The sequence below is a fragment of the Notamacropus eugenii genome, chromosome 6 (assembly GCF_028372415.1).
Source record: "Notamacropus eugenii isolate mMacEug1 chromosome 6, mMacEug1.pri_v2, whole genome shotgun sequence".
NCBI lineage: Eukaryota > Metazoa > Chordata > Mammalia > Diprotodontia > Macropodidae > Notamacropus > Notamacropus eugenii.
This window is the reverse complement of record NC_092877.1, coordinates 293,077,972-293,092,656: the sequence shown is the minus strand read 5'-3', so window position 1 is coordinate 293,092,656 and position 14,685 is coordinate 293,077,972. Positions and strand designations below refer to the sequence as shown.

General features: G+C 38.0%; 1 protein-coding gene across 5 annotated transcripts in view; it reads left to right on the top strand.

The window, feature by feature from the left end:
• EPSTI1 (epithelial stromal interaction 1) overlaps positions 1-14,685 on the top strand; it is a 112,370-nt gene that overhangs the window by 29,620 nt on the left and 68,065 nt on the right. For all 5 annotated transcript variants that reach the window (XM_072617147.1, XM_072617148.1, XM_072617150.1 and 2 more), the window contains exons 2-5: positions 1,202-1,260; positions 5,081-5,164; positions 8,204-8,277; positions 8,824-8,907. In XM_072617147.1, coding sequence (XP_072473248.1) covers positions 1,202-1,260; positions 5,081-5,164; positions 8,204-8,277; positions 8,824-8,907 — 301 coding nt within the window. The remainder of the gene's footprint in view (positions 1-1,201; positions 1,261-5,080; positions 5,165-8,203; positions 8,278-8,823; positions 8,908-14,685) is intronic.

Genomic DNA, 14,685 nt, shown 5'->3' with positions numbered 1-14,685 from the left:
AGTAATTAGTGGTTTAAAAATCCATATGTACAAACCTTGATAATGTTTATGCACAGTATTTTCTCTTGTATCCCACTTACAAGCTCCAGTCTGTTACTGTCCTTTATCTTGGCTCTGTTTGCTGTCAAATACCTAGATTTCTTCTAGTGCTCTGCAAAGATCTTCATAAATAAATTTAAAATTTTTATCCATTAATAAGCCTTTCCCCCCCTCCCTTCATCCCCACTCAGAAAGGGAAAAAGAAGAAGAAAAACAAAACCTTTGTAATGAATGTGGTCAAACTAGATAAATTCTAATGCTGGCCATGTCTCATTCTGCGTAGTTAATCTATCTTTGTTGTTAGATGGTGGGTAACATTCTTCATCAGTCCTGTGCAGTTATGGGTGGTGGTTGTTGCACTGATCAGAGTTTTTAAGTCCTTTTCAAAGTTGATTGTTGTTGGTTTTTTACAATATTCTTCTCTTTCTCCAGATTCTGTTTCTCAAGTGTGTGTTTGGGGGCTGTTTTTCCCCCCTGACTTGTGATTTATTGAGTGTTGGGAAGTCTTGCTGAGGATGGATTTTTTTAATTGACATGGATCCTAACTCATTTATCTCAGAGTTTCCTGGGGATACTGAGCAGTGACACGACTTGTTTGCGGTTATACAGATAGTTTAAAAAAAACCTCTAAAGCAGAACTAGAATTCAGGTCTTCCTGGTTTTAAGTCCAGTCCTCTCGCTGCTATACTCCCTAGCTCTTAGATTTGCCATATGTTACCTAATAGAAGAACAGCTCAAAGCATGCTCTCAACTGACTGGTTCAATCAAGAGGCCCATTTTAAAATCCTTCTCTGAAAATTCCATCCCATCTCTTCTGCTTCTGAGCTGGCATAGCTACCATCAGGAAACACTCCTCTAGCAATCATCATATGCTGTTACCTTTTCATGTATATATATGCCCAATCTCTTCACTCAGCCAGTTTACACACTTGTGGTGAGGAGCCATTTTGTATATTTATTTCTTTCCTTTAGAGATCCTAGAAGAATGTTTGTGCATAGAAGCTGCTCGATGAATATTGTTGATCATAATGATGGATAGCCCTTCTCAAGAGGAAGCAATTCCAAGTGATTTTTAAAATAAATGATTACTTTTGCATGATGATGTAATGGAGGCTCTCCCAGGAAGCATGTCCTTAAATAATGTTTTTTCCCTCTATTGTAGCATGGCTGGGTTTACCGTGATAGCTCCAAATCAAATCCGAAGAGACAAGATAACGAGAAGTATGTACATTCAGTACATTTTCTGTGCTCTTTGCTTTACTTTGATTCTGGGATTTTGGGTGTGTGGGTGTACTTCATAGATCTAATGAACATCACTGGCTTTTGATGCTTTTATTGTTTTTAACCATTTCTTTAAAAAAAAAAATTGTTCCACTAAGAATAGTTGTAAATAGTTGATCTCTATTAAAAGACGTGCTGTTGGTATGCACTTGTAACTTTATCATAAACTAGCAAAACACGGTCTCTTCCCCATTCCCCTGCCTAAAATCTTCATGGAGTTGAGGGTGTCTGCTGATACTTTCATATAAATACGTAATGTTTCCCCCAACAAGACAGTAAGCTCCTTGAGGGCAGGGATTATTTTTGCTTTTATATCCCCAGTGCTTACCTTAGTGTCTCTCCCATAGAAATGCCTTAATAAATAAATTTCTGTTGATTGACTTTTTTCCCCCCTGTGTGGTTAGGCCAAATTCCTTAAAATGATGATGGATATCAGCAGTGATTCAGGGCTTTAATGTAAGAATTTGTCTTTACGCTGGACATTCTCCATGTCCATGGCCAACTTCAGCGGGCAGTCTTCTCCCAGATTCATGCCTCCATGGTAGTTGTAATGAGAAGGCTCTTAAAACCCTCTGTTTCATCCTTCAAGAAATTTTATGATGTTAACGTGTACATGGGAGATGCCTTATTGGAAAATAGTCTTTAAGAGGGCATTTGGTTCTACTGAATCAGATAGAGTATTTATAGAAATAAATGTGCTCAATGGTATTTTATATTCTCAGAATCCTAAGTAATGATAGCAAGCTAGAATTTATATAGCACTTCAAGGTTTGCACAGTGCTTTATGTAGGGTTATCTCATCTGATCCTTACAAGAACCCTAGGAGGTAAATGTTATTATTCTCATTTTGGAGGTGAGGAAGTTATGACTGACAAAAGTTAAGTGACTCTCTCAAAGTCATATAGCTAGTAATTATCTGAAGGATAATTTAGTTTAGGGTCTTCCTGACTTCAGGTCCAACATTCTATTCACTGTATCACCTAGATGTCTAGTAAATTGGGTGACTATAAAGATTTGAGCTGCCATAGAATGCTATTTGTGAAAGTTTGTTTCTTTTTATAACTTCATTCAGGTATCAGCTGAAGATTATTCTCATGCAGATTTTATAGAGATGGGGGGAAAGGGCATAGTCTGCTAATTACTAATATTTTATGAGGTCTTTTTTCTTTAATATTAACTATATACTTTCTAAGCCTTCTAACATCCTTTCCTTTTAACAAGTATCTTGAGGATTCATTTCCCAAGGTGAGTTGCTTTTTGTATAGCTCTTTTGTGTATATGTTGCCTGGTGCAACCCCTCTTCCCATCTTTTTTTTTCCTTCAGTATAAATTCTGCTATCCCATACTGTCAGTCATGGACTATAATATGAGAGTCAAGGCTAGGTGATTTCACTATCACTGATGGAGGAAGAGTTTATTATAGAAATCTTATAGATGTTTGTCTTTTCTTTTTCTAGGTGTATTATTAAATGCTCTTTGGGTGAGCTGACTTCAATCTTCTACCAAGTTTTCTTGTTTTCCTCCCCTATTTCTTGCTATTTTGGGGGGGTCTAGCCTCATAAATCCATCATAAATCTCTAAGATTATAATCTCACAAATTTTTTCTCACTGATTCAGCAAATGAGTGAATATCACAAACCATTATATATCATTTTTTTTTCCCAGCTTGCATATGGATCAAGCCTGTCAGTTTCTCTGTTATGGTGATGGATTTAAATCTATTCAACTTAGAAAATGGTGCCTTTTTTTTTTTTTTTTTGCTGATGTCTGAGTTTTTTTTTTTTTAATCCAGTCCCTCCCTCCCTCCCCCCATCCCCCAGCTTATTTTCATAGGTCAGATTGGAATTGCCTCAGTTGCATTCTGTAAACCCTTATTTATATTTTCTAATTTGATTTTCATTTTGATTTCTTTTTATTGTTTCTCTGACTCTACACAGAGAGCTGATCCAGAAATGCCTCTCACATCGGTAACCAGTTATAACTTTTTCTTTAAAACAGATTTTTTTTTTGTATTGTTATTTGGTATCATTAAAGTTCCAGAACCTCTCATTATCTTTTACAACAATAAAGTCTTTTTGATATTTAAGCATGAGGCTTCTGATAGTTTACAACAGTGGTCTCAAACTCAAATGTAAACTGGAGAGACCACTAAAACCGATATAAGGATCCCTGCATATTGATGTAGCAACCCACATGTTACCATTATCTTCTCTTCTGTTTTTATTTATTTTGTTAAATATTTCCCAATTACACTTTAATCTGGTTCCTGCTATATTTGGGAATATTGCAGCCTTAGTGGGCTATATGTTTGGTACCAGTTTTACAAACCTTTAGTTTCTCTCATTTCTTATTCCTGATTTATGTTATTCAACATCTTTTTTTTTTCATTCTCCCCATGCCTACTTTTATATTAAAGTCACAAAATGTTGTAGTAAACTGTAATTTGATTTGGAAAGCCTTAAATTCTTCTCATACTTGCTCTACCTCTTCAACCCGTACAACCAATCTTGGTACCTAGGTTGTAATTATTTTTATCATGGTTTGTTTGCAGCTGCTTATTTTAGGTGCTTCAATATAGAATAACCAAGAGTTCCAACAAATGTCTTTTGTTGCTTTTGCATGTATAATAAAGCCAACTTTTAACTCCTTTATTTGTCTCTTCCTGGAGAGCTTGTGTGTCATCTTTGCATTTAAATGCAACTTCTATTTGTTACCTGACTTCATTTATAGCAAGAATATCAAATCAATATGATTTAATTTTTTCCACTAGTGTGCCCACTGGTTGGTCATTGGACAAGGATCTCCTATTTAGAATGCTGGCAGCTGTGTGTGTGTGTATATACACACATACACATATGTATACATATACATATATATATAACATTTATTTATATCATACATAATATATAAAACATTGTATATATAACATAAGTACGTATATATAATATATAGATAAACTGGAGTGTGATTCTTGACAACCTCTGCCACAGAAAGCGTGATGGGACTTCACATGCCCAAGGACCATTTTGTAATTTTTTATTTATCTGTTGTCATGCTCAAGGAATTTGTTTGCCAGTTGGAACAACCTGGCCATGATCCATCTCTGCGTACTAAGGGTAGCCCGTAGTATGAGCCCATACTTGGTCTTTCCAGCATGGTAGTACCTGGCAGAGTTTGTGCTTGACCGATTGAGCCTTCAGGAGCTCAGAATTACTTCTACCTTACTTGTCTTTACTGAGACATCAGAGCACAACTTTTTGAACCATTGAAAACTCCTGGAAATAAATAAGTTCAAAAGAAATTGGTCTAAAATTTAAAAAAAAACCTTCATTTCTAGCAAGTTTTAAATACCTATAGTATTTTTAAAACCACATTTTTGGTCTATTTGCAATACACTCATTAAAAATATGATTCTTCTAATTTTTTCTGTTTACTTCTGTAATTGACTTGAGGGTTGATAAATTTAGGAGGAAAAGCTACGTTCCTACATTTCAGTTAATGAAGCAAAATGTGGTTATTTAACTTGTTCCTCTTAAAATGGAACTCACATTGACAGTGTAATTCCAGAGTGACTGTGAGTTTCAGGTTCATTCCTGGGCATGAATAAGGATTAGAGGCCAGACCCTTCCTTGTCATATTCTTTACTAACTCATACACTTAGAAGTCACTGCCTTTAATTTTTTCTTGATGTTTGTAAGTAACTCATTTTTTTCCCCTTCTAACTTTCATTAATTTGTTTCATCTTTCCCATCTGGCTTAGTTGCTAATAAAGAATTGGAAGATTTGGAGAACTGGAAACAGCAGCAGCGGTGTAGGCCAATCCACACAACGCCAAATAAACTGGGTAAGAAAGTAGAACAGTTCAGAGAGGGAAAACAGAAGTCTTCCTCCAGTGGCTCCTGGGGAAACCCCACCCACTCAAAGAACAACAGGCTTTCCTTCCCTAACAGAGTCCCCTAAGGATCCCTGGATCTTGCCATTTGTCTTACCCTGATCCCTAAGGTCTTTCTGGACCCTCTGCAGCACAGCTTTCCAATGTTTGTGGTCTCTCCCAATTAGATTGTGAACTTTCTGAGAGTAAGCATGTTCCTATTGCTTAGTAAGTCCCCACATAGTAAGGACTTTGAAAGTGGTCTTAACATTGCTTTCAGTTAGTTCTACTGCCTGTTATGTGCAGAGTATGGTACTTGTCCTACTGTGAGGGATATAAAGATGAAATAACACTGTAATCCCCTTGAAGGCAGGGTCTGTTTACTGCAGCACTCCTTCCTTAAGCTTTTCTTGGGGATTTGTCATGGACCCATTTGGCAATCTGATGAAGACTATAAGTCCCTTCTTAAAATATGAGTCTTTTAAAATAATTGAAGGAAATGCTAAATTTCAGTAAGAGGTCAGTGAAAATAACGATGTAATTTTTTCTCATTCCAGACCTCTTGAAATCTATCCACAGATTCCCATGGGGGTCTCTGGACCCCAGGTTTATTGGAAGAGATAATATAGACATAAATACATACAATAGAGAAGCTGAGGATGTATAAAGATGTTAAAAAAAACCGACTAAAGATTCTAAGCGGGAGTAATAATTTTTCCCTGAGGGAATTGTGGAAGGTTTTGTGTACTAGTGGACCTTGAAGAGTGAAAATGGCCAGGGTTGTAACCCTGAGCCATGGAAGTTACGAGTTTTCCTAAGTACCTTTTATTGTTCTCCTTTTGGAGCACTCACCGGGGGTAGTTCCTGGTTGTAGCTTGTGGGATGGAGTACATTTTTAAGTAAACACTTTCTTATCTCTGTAGAAGACTCCCAGTTACTTTACACAAAGCATCAAATGGATGACACAGTGGTTGTCTAGTGAATGCCAGGGTACTTTTAAGATTTGAGGGAGTGGAATGAGGGATTAATCATCAAAGCATTTAGACCCCTCCATCAATGACTGCACTCTGAAGAAAAGAGCCTGCCTGGGGAGCAGAATAACTCCCTGGTAGCGCAAGTCAAGTTGTGAGTGAAAGACTCTGAGCATTTTAATCACAGGGGGGAATGCTAATCTGTGTAGAAATGAAGGCAGACGAGTTTCTGAATGTGAGGTGAATGTGAGCCAGAGACACAGTGGTAGGTGTGAAAAGAAATGTCATCTATGTTTTCATTGCTAAGAAGAGAGACCTTTGATCCTCAAGACAGGATGCTGCCAGGGTGATGAATCGCCTTGTCCTGGCTCTTCTGAGGGCTTGAATCATTCAAAAGGGAGGCCATTTAATGCGAATCTTTTAACTCGTCTTTCCTTCCCCAAGAGGAAGGAACTCACACTGTTGTCTTAGACCTAGTTAATCAGAGGAATCTAGAGGAAATAAACTTCCAATTGGAATGGCAATTTTTGGGGAAAATATCCTCTTCCCTCCACCCTGCCTCCCAGGAGGTGTAGTGGAAGGTTTTCCAAACCTAATTTGGAAAAAAAAATGTAAAGATTGCATAAGAAGGGTAATGAAATAGTCAACAAATAGGAGAACTTTCCATTTCATTGTCAAAGTGGTTACACTAAGCAAGCATAAGAAAGATCAGTTATTGTAATCTGTGCAATTGGACTTTGAAAAAGATTTTTTGGGAAAACTTCACTAATATTGGACTCATGTCTTTCTCTTCTGCTTCCCTACCTCCACCACTGTTTTGAAATAGTTTTTCTCCTTTCCATAAAATGGTAGCAACTTTAGATCAAAATCTTCAAAGTTACTTCTCCCCTATCATCTCTTTTCTCCCACTTCCCCGCCCTGTCTAACCAACCCCTCCCCCTCAAAAAAAGGAGAGGGAGAAGTTCAAGTGATGGTTTTAGTGATTCAATTGTAAAAGCTCCCTAGAATACTGATTGCTTTAATGTATTTTGTGTGTGTGTGTGTGTGTGTGTGTGTGTGTGTGTGTGTGTGACAGTGAATCTTTCAGAGAACTGAAATTTCTTTCAGAAATCTTTCAGTGCTGGTCCTAAAGTCTCAACACTCATCTTTCTAAGTTCAAATCTGACCCTACACACTTATGAGCTGTGTGACCCTGGGCAAGTCATTTAACCCTGTTTACCTTAGTTCCGCATTTGTAAGATGAACTGGAGAAAGAAATGGCAAATCACTCCAGTATCTTTGCCAAGAAAACTCCAAAGGGGGTCAGGAAGAGTCAGACAGGACTGAAAGGACTGAATAATATACTTACCAAGATAGAATAAATGTTGAGAAAGTCTCTAATCAGCAGTTCTTAGACAATTATTGGGCAGTCAGAATTTTTGGTATTAAATTATTCTGTGTACAGCTGAGAACTAGTAAATCATCTGACTTGCATGTTTGTTGAGTAATGGGGAAAACCATAACAAATTGTGTAGGTTTATAAGGAATAAATCTTGCTGGAAAATTCCCTTTGCATTTATTTATATTCACATAATATGAATTGAACTTTGAGATCTGAGTTTCCTATTTCAGTACAGGCAGTGGGATACACAAAAGAGAGAAGAAAGCAGTAGGTCACAGAAAATCTAGGAGGAAGAGGTGTTTTAGAATTTAAGCTTCTGGAAGAACTGAACTTATTTATTATTGAGTATAATCACTCAAATATTTTTGATGGTGAATAGAAGCTGGAAAATCTGAATAATTAAAATTAGAACAAAATGTTAGAAATCTATTTAAGTAGAGTAGCTGAGTCAGGAATCTTTCAAAACACATAGAAACCCTTATTCTTTAGTCTTATTAGGGAATTCAGTTTTATTTTAATGTCTATGAGCATCAAACCATTAATAAGTAAAACCCAGTTGCAAACTATCCCTTAAGGCCTCTTTGATGGCTGACGTTTCAGTTAAATATTCAAGTTTCATTTATTGGTTCCTTGTCCCTAACTCTCACTTTTTTTTATAAGGTGGAAACCAATCAGAGGCTGAAGCTAGGAAGAAACAACAATGTCAACTCTTCCAGTCTAAATACCAGCAAAAGGTAAGAAAGAATCCATCCTATCAAGTTAATTTTATCAAGGACTTTTTTTTTCTTTTGAGTTCCAGTGCTTTTAATGAATGATGAAAAAATCATTCAATCTCTTGATCAGTATCATGAAGTTTCAAATTAATTGCAAGTCAAAACGAGAGAATTTAAAAAATGGAATGGTCAGCAAATATCCCTATCCAATTTGAATAGAAATTTAGGGGATATTAGAATCTGGGAATATTACTTTGGCCAGCCCCTTAAAAGGCAGCTCTGATGCTACTTTAAAATACCTCTGGTCCAAGGGCTCAGCTAAACCTATTTTTTCTTACACTACTTTGGGGAAATGGGAAATAGTTTCTATTAAATGGTCAGTGTTTGAAGGAGATGTCCCAGCTGTTCTTTGCTTTCTAAGGAATTTGGAATAACAACCTCTGATCATGTTGAGGCTTAGTTCAAATAGTAGTGTCATTTGGCTTTCATCATAATCCTGCATTTGAGATTGACTAAAAAAAAAGCTAATTTTTTCTTTTAATAATTTGTCTTCCCAAAATGATTTAGCTAAAAAGAGAAGAATGTGTAAGACTCCAGAAGGAAGAGGAAGAAGCTAAAATCCAAGCAATTAAAGCAATTCAGAGAGAAAAGGTGAGATGAAATTTCAACGATGAAACAGGATGGTGTGGTGTAATGGTAAGAGTAAGGCTCGGGGCTTAGAGGACCCGAATTTAAAGCCCTCATGGGAAGCTTGTGGTTGTTCTTGCTGTGGGGGGTGTTTGTCTTTTGTTCTCGAAGAGGACCACAACATCAGGAAAGTGATGCCATGGTGAGTTGGAGGCAGGGCAGTGCAAGGTTACCAGCTTCACTTTCTCCTCTGTACAGTGAGGAGGTCTCTGCTGGCTTGAAATCAATGATTCTATGACAAGAAGACATTAACTTAAACATTGTAGTCTTCAGACTAAGGTGATAGGAGTAGTCTTTGTTGCTTCCCACTTGGATTATCGCAAGCACCTTCTGGTTGGTCTTCCTTCCTCAAGCCTCTACTCCACTCCATCCTTCACTTAGGTGCCAAATGACTTTCTTAAAGTACAGATCTGAATATATCACCCTTCCTGCTTAACACATTCCAACGGCTCCCTGTTACCTACGGAATCACATATAAAATCCTCTGTTTGCTTTTGAAATCCCTTCACAATCTGATCCCTTGCTACTTTTTCCAGTTTTTTTTTTTTAACGCTTCCCCCCACAACCCCCACTCATCTCTGCATACTTTTTAATTCAATGTTTTTCCTACATAATACTCCATCTTCTGACCCGGCGCTTTAGAATTAGCTTCCCTGTATCCTTGGAATATTTTTTCTACTTCTTGGAATGGCTTATATCTTTCGTGATTCTGCTCAAATTCCACCTTCCACAAGACACCTTTCCCAGTCCCCCAGCTGCTAGTGCTGTCCCCGCTAAGATTATCTCCCACTGATATCAAATCTGTCTTGTCGGTACCGAGTTATTTACACATGTATTTGTATGTGAGCCTCTTGAGAGCAGGACCATCCTTGTGCCCTTCTTTTTGTCCCTAGTGCTTAGCACAGTGCCTGACACCTCCATGGGCAGCACTTAATAAAAGCGAATTGTGGTAAAGCTTCTTGCTCCCACTACTCTATTTAAATTGTTCTATGATCAATGACTGCTAAATTAATCCATTGCCCTTCTCTCAGCCCTCTCTGTAGTTTTTGACAGTAGTGAAAACAGCACTTCCTTTTGGAAAATATTATTTGTTACGTGTACCAGTTGCTTTGCCTGGGTGCCCCTCTGAATTTATTTTTATTTTTTGGTATGTGATTTTCTTTTGTTATGTTAATGAGTTTCTTTTTCGCATCTCTATCACCTTCCAATAACTTCTCCTTCCTCGTAACAATTCGTTATACTCAAACAAGTTAAATCATTATGTTGGCCAAATCTGAGGTCATGTGATGTCTCATTCTACAACTCTAGGCTCAATCTTCTGAAGTCCTGGTTGGTCACTGCATTTAATGAAAATTCTGAAGCCTTTCAAAGGGTTGCTATGTTTTTTGGGTTTTTTTGCTGTTGTTTTATTGTACTCATCATTCTATTGGTTCTGCCCATTTAACTTTCCGAGTTCATGAATGTTCCCAAATTTCTCTGAATTCTTCATAGTCATTATTTTTACAATGCAATAATATCATGTTACATTCATATGCCACAACCTATTAAGCAGTTTCTTCAGTTGATGGGGACTTACTTTGTTTTCAGGTTTTTTTGCTACAACAACAACAAATCACTGTTCTTACTCTTGAGCATAAATTGTGCTGACTCTGTAAGTTTGGGGAAAGGATCTCTTGGAAGGTCCTGTCATGGTGGGGTAGAAGGATAGGTCTAGAGTATGTCCTCTCCTCAGGCCCCAGGACATATGTTCCAATTTGGCTTTCAGTTCCTACTGTGTTGTCCCTGACTGCCAGAGCAGCTGTGTATGGCACCTGCTGGAGATTTAAATTGAAAAGAAAACAAGATTTTACTCTCTGAGGATGATTTTCTTTTCTTCTTCCCTTCCTTTTTTCATTTTAAGTAATTTATTTTTGGCCAGAATCTAGCTCTGGCTACCAAGCAACAGATATGTTTTTATAGGAAAATGTAAATGTAGCCAAAAGTTAGACTAATTGCTTATGATATCTACAAAATATCCACAAGATATTTGTGCTTTCTTTTCTAATATTTTTAGTTTCAATGAGTCAATTTCAATTTGATGTTGGTCACTGTGTGTTCAGTTAAAGAATTTTAGGAGCTCACACTAAAATCATGTTTTTCTTCATTTATTTGTTGTTTCCTTTTTTCTTTGAAGAGGGCACACCTTTTGAGCTCTCATATTATTGGCAGGTGGGCTCAGTGCCCTCAGGAAAACTTGACCTGGTAGGTGTCCTTTTGGACATAGCCTGTTAATTTTGTCAAACAAAGCCAGTAAGATCCCCGCCTGAACTTCATGGCCTGTGTGGTCAGTTAGAGATCAGCTAAAGTCACCAACTCTTTTCCTTTAGAGCCAATTTAATTATAATCAAACCACACTGTTATCCACTCTTAGAACATTTCTTCAGGGGCCATGAACTTTTGAATCTATCTTATGTTTAACATTTGTAGTAACTGCAAAATTGGAAGGGGCTTTTCTTCCTCCTTTCCCCCTTCAAATACCACCGTCCTCAGCATATGGTATTACATGCTTATGAATTAATTTCTACCTTTAGATTTGAGGGTGACTGTTGGTGGCTAAGGGGGAAGGGTTGGATAACCTGGCATCAGGTTTCCCTTCATTCAAAGGGAAAATTACAGTTCTTCTCTTGTAGATGAGTTTAAAACCAGGAGATTATCTATCTACCTACCTACCTGTCTGTCTCCTGGTTTATGTGTGTGTGTGTGTGTGTGTGTGTGTGTGTGTGTGTGTGTGTAGGCATATATATGTATATGCGTGTGCATATGTCTATGTGTATGTATGTATGTGTATGTATATGTATATACGTGTATGTATGCGTATATATGTCTATAAAATATTATCTAATATATGATATGTAATACATTATTATACATATACTTTGGCCCTAGTGGTCATTAGGACTGTTTGATATGCATTCTTCTTTGGCTTAAAAAAAATCCACACATAATGGAAATGGGTAAATATGTGGGTAGGTTGTGAGAGACTGGAGAAGAGTTGACATGCCAAGTGTGAAAATGGCTCCTGTAAATGAGGGGTTTTGTTTTGCCAGTTTGAATATGTCTACGTTGGGTCCTAATGGCTGTGCTTATGGTGCATTCATCCTTTTAAGTGCAAGATGGACATAGATGTGCACCGATGCCAGCGTATAGAATCTGCTAAACCCGAGCGGAGCTGACCATCCCTCTGTTTGGCTGGGAACCAAATAAAATCCAAGCAGGTCAGGCCTTGGGCTGCCATCCATGTCTGCCTCTACAGAGCTGTGCAAAGAAGATCATTTCCCTCCTTCAGTGAACTAATATCTCTTTAATCACATCCTCTCTTCTAGTTTCCTATGTCAGAAGACTGTCACCAGAGGTCACCAGCCCCATGTTATTAGTTATCCTCTGGTACTTGATGCAGAAAACTGAGAAATTGATTTCTGGTGTACATTTAATTATCAGGAAACTCTGGAGGTGACTATATTTCAACCCCTCTCCCCCCCACCCCACACGCTTAATATTCTTGTCTATGTAGATGTAGGTTGAGGAGGGGAAATATACTGATCCTGCATATCCATTATGGGGTCTAGGAGGAGACTGAATTATGCCTTGGAGAACTTTAGCTAAAGAACAAAATCTTAGCGCAGAAGGCAGTTTAAGTCAAATTAGAAATACAAGATCTAAGTAGTGGAGAGGTGTAGGGGACAGCTAGGTGCTACAGTGGATGATTGAACACTGGATCTTGGGTCAGAAAGACCTGAGGTCAAATCCAGCCGCAGATACAACTTTGGGCAAGTCACTTCACCTTGTTTGCCTTAGTTTCCTAATCTGTTAAATGAGCAGGAAAAGGAAACGACAAATCACTTCACCACAAAAAACCCAGGGTCACAAACAGTCAGACATGACTGAAACAATTGAAGAACAGAGAGGTCTAATCCCAAATCAGAATCCCAAGTAACCTCAGAGGGTATCTATGCCAACCTATCCCCGAGCATGAATCTCTTCTCTAATATACCGCCAGATCGGTCATCTTGGACTCTTCTTAGAGACCTCCAAGGAAGGGAGATCACCTACCACCAACAGTTCATTCTATCTTTGGTCAGCTTTAACCATTAGTTTTCCTGGTGACAAGCCCCAAGGGGGGACTGAGAGAATATTCCTCCACCTTCTCCATTCCAAAACCTCAGAAAGATTATGGCTATAAAAGAACAAAGCCCCTATGATCAATTTTGGGATAATACGTGTCTGCCTGCTCTGTCATTAAAAACAGATGATTATCCATATTGTAATAATAGTGAGTTAACATTTCCTACATGTGGTGTTCTGTAAAGCAGAGAAAATTTGGCTAAGGTATTAAACTTCAGATTGAAAGGAGAATGCAAAAAGGCACTGTACAATATTAGTGGATGCAAATAACCTTAATACGGTTCTCTGTTTCGGAATAATGAGTCCCATTTTCAGAAATCCCTTTTAAACCTCAAGACTTTCTTTTAAATTCAATTAAAGAAATGTATTTGGATGCAAACAAGCTTTTTATGTTTTGGTTGGAGCTATAAGTTCCAACTGGACTCTGCTAAATTTTTATAATATAATATCCTCACACCTGAAATAGAGTAAAAACTTCCACTTTCATGAATAAAATTCTGGTATGTTCCACATCAGTGAAACACTCGGTCAAAAAAAAGTGATATATGAGACATTAAGACTCTGAATAGCCAGAGATATGGATATGGAGTAAGATCCCTGTTGATGCTAATGGCAAGGGATACAGACAAATACCTCATTGCATCATGGTAAACCTATAACAGAGGTGCCTGGTACTCTTCCCTGGCATTGTTATTTTAATGGAGTTCTATTGTATTTGAATGCCTAGTGCCCCATAGAGAGTTTTTGTAAGTTTATGAGTAGAATTTTTTGAAGAATTGGAGAATTTGAATTAAGGGGTACCTCAACTTTTATCTAGGCATGAAAATCATCCCCACTATAACATATCCCCCCAAAGAGTCATCTAGCCATCATTTGAAAACCTCCAAAGAACCCCCCTCCCCCATTGCTAGCCCTATGTTAGGAAATTTATACTGACATGGAACCTAATTTGGTCTCTTAGTAAATTCTACCCATTACTACCAACATTCTATCCTGGCTGCCTATTAATGATTGTTGTTCAGTTGTCTGACCTGATGACCCCATTGGGATTTTCTTGGCAAAGATACTAGAGTGATTTGCATTTCCTTCTAATTTTACAAATGAGGAAACTGAGCAAATTGGATTAGGTGACTTGCCCAGGATCACACAGCTACTAAGTGTCTGAGGCTGAACCCTACTAGGTGTCTCAGTGGAGCCTGCCTATTTGCTTACTGTGTCATCTGTCACTCCAAATTTTAGTGAGCATGCCGTGTATGCTTCATGAGAGTCATTGATAAGTACGTTAGCACAGTCCAAGCCTGGTTTCCCCAGACTGTCTTGCATATACCCCTTTCTCTCCTCTGACACTGCCACCATCTTGGTGTAGTTTCTCACCACCTCCTGCCTGGACTGAGGCTTCTGGTTGCTTTCCCTGCCTAAAGTCTCTCCCTACATCAGTGTTTCCTCCACTTCACTAGCAGAGTAAACTTTCTCTAAGTGCAGACCTGATCATGTCACTCACCTATTCGGTAAATTTCATTGACTCCCTATTGCCTTCAAGGTCAATTGTAAAATCCCCATATTGACTTTTAAGCCTTTCAT